At 48.9% G+C, this 5308-nt stretch overlaps 2 protein-coding genes across 3 annotated transcripts; one reads left to right on the forward strand and one right to left on the reverse strand.

Annotated features, from left to right (window-relative positions):
• Positions 1-535: 535 nt before the first annotated feature.
• LOC120428992 (exosome component 10) lies at positions 536-3733 on the forward strand. The gene is made up of 4 exons (XM_039594131.2): positions 536-758; positions 824-2602; positions 2660-2755; positions 2819-3733. Exons 1-4 carry the CDS (start codon positions 639-641, stop codon positions 3635-3637), a joined length of 2814 nt encoding a protein of 937 aa, XP_039450065.1. The 5' UTR covers positions 536-638; the 3' UTR covers positions 3638-3733.
• On the reverse strand, positions 3695-4883 carry LOC120428994 (crossover junction endonuclease EME1). Of its 2 annotated transcripts, none has more exons than XM_039594133.2 (2): positions 4771-4883; positions 3695-4596 (listed from the first exon to the last, which is right to left on the reverse strand). In XM_039594133.2, the coding sequence occupies exon 2, from the start codon at positions 4591-4593 to the stop codon at positions 3751-3753; it is 843 nt and encodes a 280-aa protein (XP_039450067.1). In that variant the 5' UTR covers positions 4594-4596; positions 4771-4883; the 3' UTR covers positions 3695-3750. The 2 variants fall into 2 exon arrangements, with proteins under 2 accessions (XP_039450067.1, XP_039450066.1); XM_039594132.2 differs by having other exon boundaries at positions 4682-4870.
• Between the last annotated feature and the right edge of the window lie 425 nt (positions 4884-5308).

Consider the following 5308-nt stretch of genomic DNA (forward strand, 5'->3'; position numbering starts at 1 on the left):
TCGGCCACAAAAGGTTGGCTGCTAGGTTTTTTGGTTCGACCGAAAGCAATAAAAGAAGCTCAGCATCACCCACTGAGAATTTTGGCTCGAGCCCCGAGTCGATTTGGCTCGAATTCTCTCAAGAAGTCATTACACTACCGCAAACAAACAAACACGCACATTTTCGTATTTGACAGTTTGCAAAACTCACAAACTTGTTTGCGGCAAACTCGTAAACATGGCAAAATGTATGCAGGTTGACGTTTGTACATACAAATTCAGGCAAACAAACAAAGCAAGCAAACTGTCAAAAAGTGCGAGTTTGTTCGTTTGTTTGCCGTAGTGTGATAGCTCCTTCAGTGGGCAGCATCTGAACAAAAAACATCGGATAAAACAACTAGATAATTTTGTAGATGTGTGAAAAGTTTGTAGTACACTTGAGGTCCTTGAGTAAACTTATTACAGATTTTAGCATCCTAATGTTTGTACAGATTCAACCAAATTTCTGGCAACACTGCCCGGTCGCGTTGACAGCTCCGATTCATCATCAGTCAACGCGTGGTTTTGTTTTGCTTTCCGTGCGCGACGGCCACACGATTTTTCCCGTTCGGAAGCAGTTTGATTTTCCGTCGCCCCTTTCAAAACCGAACAGTTTCAGGATGAAAATCAAACCGCACACTAAACCGGGCACGCCGGCAAAACCTCCCACAACGCCCGCTGGGACGAGCAAGCGGCCTCCTGCGGCGATCGATTCCAGCCCGGTGAAAAAGTACAGCGATGTAAGTTTGGAAGGGGATTTTGGTTTGGAAATTGTCTGGGTTGATTGTGATAATTTCGATTTTAGGATGGCCAATCGATGATTGTGAACGGGATGAAGTCGGTGCTGGCGCTGCCGGCTGGCAATTCCCGCGATCTTTACGCCACGCATCCGTCGTTTGTGCGCATTATGGACGCGCAAGCCAACAAGATTCTGCACACGATTTCGGACGTGCTGAAAATGCACGACGTGAAGGGGAATTTCGTGGCACGGGATCGAGAGGAGAGGTTCGAGTTGCTGCAGGAGTTTAACGATACGATACTGGAGCGGATCAACTCCAACTTGGATGAGATTGCGGGGATTAAGAAGAAGCACGAAACCGTGCTGCTGCACAGCGAGATTCAGCTTCCGGTTACGCCGCGGCAGAAGGTTAGCGGGTCTTGGAATGAGAGTAGTAACAGTGGGAAGTCACCGGTGGTGCGAGCGACTCTGGTCACGGGAACGAATATTGTGAGGCCGCAAATTAACTTTAAGGTTCCCGTTGATAACTCGGCGCTGAATCCGTTTGTGCCGAAGATTAAGGATAAACCAAATTCGATGAAGCCGTTGGCGGTCTTGCCGGAGTATGACGAAGCGGGTAACATTGTGAGCTACCTGCATCCGTACGAGTTTGAGCTGGACCGGTTTGAGCCGTCGAAGAAAGCGTTGAAGTCTCTCGAGCCCCAAGAACCGTTGGATCTTGAAAGTACGCCGTTGGATTTCATAGACAAGGAAGATCAGGTTGGGCCCTTGTTGGAAGAGCTGAAACAAGCCAAGGAGCTCGCCATCGATTTGGAACATCACTCGTATCGCACCTTCCAGGGATTTACGTGCTTGATGCAGATCTCCACCCGGACTAAGGACTACATCATTGATACGCTCGCCCTGCGCGAAGAGTTGCACGTGCTGAACGAGGTGTTTACCGATACGAAGGTCGTCAAGGTTCTTCACGGCTCGATCAGCGATATTGAGTGGCTGCAGCGTGACTTGGCCCTTTACATTGTGAACATGTTCGATACCGGAGAGGCGGCGAAGGTGCTGGAGTTCTCCCGGATAGGATTGCAGTTTCTGTTGAAGCACTATTGCAACATTGAAACGGACAAGGCGTACCAGCTGGCCGATTGGCGAATCCGTCCAATCCCGAAGAACTTTATCGAGTACGCCCGCAAGGACACCCACTATCTGCTCTACATTTACGATCGTATGCGGAACGAACTCATCGAGAAGGGGGCCAGTTTCCTGCAAACCGTGTACAACAAGTCCACCTTCCTGTGCAAGCATCGTTACGAGAAACCGGTCATCAACGAGGACTCCATCATGAACATTTACCACCGGTCCAAGCACGTGTTTGACCAGCGCCAGATGTACGCCTTCCGGGAGATCCTCTACTGGAGAGACAAAACCGCACGCCTAGAGGACGAATCCGCCGGCTACGTCCTTCCCCAGCACATGGCCCTGGACATTGCTTCCAAGCTGCCCCGTGAAATGCAGGGCATCATCGCTTGCTGCACGCCGGTTCCGTCCCTCGTCCGGCAGCATCTGCACACGTTGCACGCGATAATCCTGAAGGCCCGGGAAATCCCCCTGAACAAGTCCGTCCCGCAAGGCATCGTGCAGCAAAAGGACACGCGACACAAGATTCAGTCCACCTTTGATATCAACAATCCGCTGTTTTGTCCGCACGACAACAGCCAGGGCCAGGGCCATCTGGAGACGAACTTGCCCACGTTGCTGGACTCGCGCAGCAAGATTGGCGTGTGCGAGACCGTCGTGAAGAAGCTGCTGAAGGAGTGCCCCGATGCGAATGTTTTCGGTCAATCGAAGACGGTACGGGTTATGCGTATTTTTGTTGAGTACTATCACGAACGTCTCCTTTTATTTCAGAGAACACTCGACGAAAAGGGTAGATCCGCCGTTGAGGACAGTTCAGCTGATGAAAGTAGAATGATAAAGTTCATTGAAATGCAGTATCAGAAGAAGGTACATTTTCAAGCAATGAAACACCTCTTTTAAAACAATTCTAACTCATTTTTATTTTCCCAGGAATCCGACGGCAACGTTAGTTTGAACGCCTCGTTGCATTTGTCATACCGGGATCGCAAGTTCAACACCCCATTCGAGCGTCACCTCGAAACGTACCGCAACCGAGCCGCGGACGAACCCGAACCGGAACAGCAGCAAGAACCGCCCGTTGTCAAACAGGAAGCGAGCGCCGCACCCGTCAAACCCGAACCCGACTCCGAAGAGGCCAAGCAACCCTCGTCGGTTCCGTTGAAGACCCTAAAACGGAAAGAGGACAGCGAGGCTAGAAAGCTCAGCAAGACGGAAACGGGCGAAAAGATTTGCTTCAACAGCTACGAACCGCCGCGCAAGAAGGAAAAGTCCGACCGACTGTCCAAGGGAGAATATCCGCTGCAGATTAAACCGCTCGTGACGACGGCGAAAAAAGACAACGAAGATCAGGATGACGACGAGGAGGACAATCCTGCTGCTGCGAATCCTAACGATAGTCTGGTGCACGGCAAGAAAAACAAAAACCGGAAAAAGTTCAAAAAAGGACGAGCGGCCAACAAGGAGTTCCGGCAGAGTTCGAACCAACCGGTTGCGTCGTTCGACTATGGCAAGGTTGACTACTCGCGATTCCAGGGTGGATCGAAGCCGCTGCCACAGAAAGGAAAGGGCGGTAGATTCGTCCAGGGTAAAGCTGGTCAGCAGCAAGGTGACGCGAGCAAGGCAGACGGCGGGGAATGTAGTTCGAACGGGTTGAAGAAAAATCTGCATCCCAACAGTCGCATCGCGAAGGGCATCAAAAGCAACCAGAAGCTCTTCAACTTTGGTGGGAACAATCAGAAGAGAAAATAGTTAGGTTCATCCTCAGGATCATTTGGTATTCTTTTGTGTAAAAAAGAAGATTTAAAATAAATTTACCAATTTAGAATGATTTATTAAACAAAGAAGTGATAGCTAAATAATACTCACAGTTCCTGGCTGGACTCCAAACTGCTATAAAGCAGGTAAATCTTCTTGCTCATTTCCGGTCCAATTCGCCGAATCGACGTCGTTACGGGTCCACCCGCTCGTCGAATGGGAATGTCCGCCAGCAGGTTGGGACCATCGGCTGCGAACCGAAACCCGTCTATCAGCTGACTCAGGCTCGGATAAACGCTGATGATGGCTTCAGCAACTTCCAGCGAAACCGAAGGAATCTTAACCAGCTGATTCTGGTACAACTGATGCAGTCCGGCACTCCCTTCAACTCGCACGCAACCCTTCTTTTCATTGCCCAAATAAAGCTGCTCCTGGCAATACTTATCGTACTGCTGCTGCTTGTACGGCAACTCTGCCAAACTTTTCCCCAACTGGGCAACGAAATTCCCAACCTCCTCAGCCGTATCCAGCAGCTGATACGAGCACTTGCTAAACAGCTGTACCTCCGTCAGAGCCGTTTCCGTTTCCTTGCGCCCGACGCAGTTCCTGTTGCTGCGACAGTAGTTGACCAGCCCGAAAACAAGCAACGAAACCACCGTGCCCGGGTACAGGGTCGTCAACCGATCTACGATCGACCGTAGAGTGCCCTCCTTCACGTGCAGCACCAGTTCCTGGCCCGTCATCAAATGAACGATAAATTTTAACGGGGTAGTTTTGGCGGTAACGGCGCCCTGCACGGTGAGGGTTTGCGCGTTGGCGCGGTAAAATGTGACCACGCGGGGAAACTGTTGCCGTTTGATTTCGTACTTGAGGCTCAACTCGTTCAGCTTAGAAAGAACTTCGGAGCCATGCTCGCCTTGTAGGAAGTCGGGATCGATAACGACGTGCATGAACTGAAATTACATTTTCAGTTGAAAATTCATAATATTTTAATGATTCTAAACATTCAACTAAAGAATACAATTTATTCCAAATAACCTTGTTGCACATCCCTGGCTTCATATTTCTCTGCTGCTCGTTAAAATGAAGCTGTTGCATACGTTCGCTAACATTTTCACAACTTTTACCTTGTTTTGCTGACATTTTTGGGGAAAAATATCGTCTAACTATTTAAATTTTATAATGTGCAACCGGACCTGAAACGGAACTTTATTTACCAACAAAACTGGCATGGATGCCAGATTATTTTTATTACCCGTTTATTGCGTTTACCCAAACTCATAAAAAATAGGTTCTGCCACATAATTACGGCTAAGCGTGTATGATTGACAGTTGTGATGGTTGTGATATAAAAACCAAGATAAAAACGGGTGAAATCCATGGGTTCACCCGTGGGTACATCGGTTAGAACCGTTGTTCAAAAATTAAGTGTGCGATCTCCCTCGAGTGCAAAAAAGGGTCCAAAAAATTTCCGAAGCATGGTTTCTCGCAAACTATGGAATTGGATACACCCTAGGATACACCAAAAGCTTATTTTTCGTCAAGAATCATATTCCGATGAAAAATCTGACAGCACGAACCAAAGACTGGAGTGCAGACGGGGACGGGGAACGGGGAACAATGCTAATAGGCTCTCACAAGTCGTAGTTTCAATTCAACCAACCA

This window comes from Culex pipiens, unplaced genomic scaffold, assembly GCF_016801865.2.
Source record: "Culex pipiens pallens isolate TS unplaced genomic scaffold, TS_CPP_V2 Cpp_Un0092, whole genome shotgun sequence".
NCBI lineage: Eukaryota > Metazoa > Arthropoda > Insecta > Diptera > Culicidae > Culex > Culex pipiens.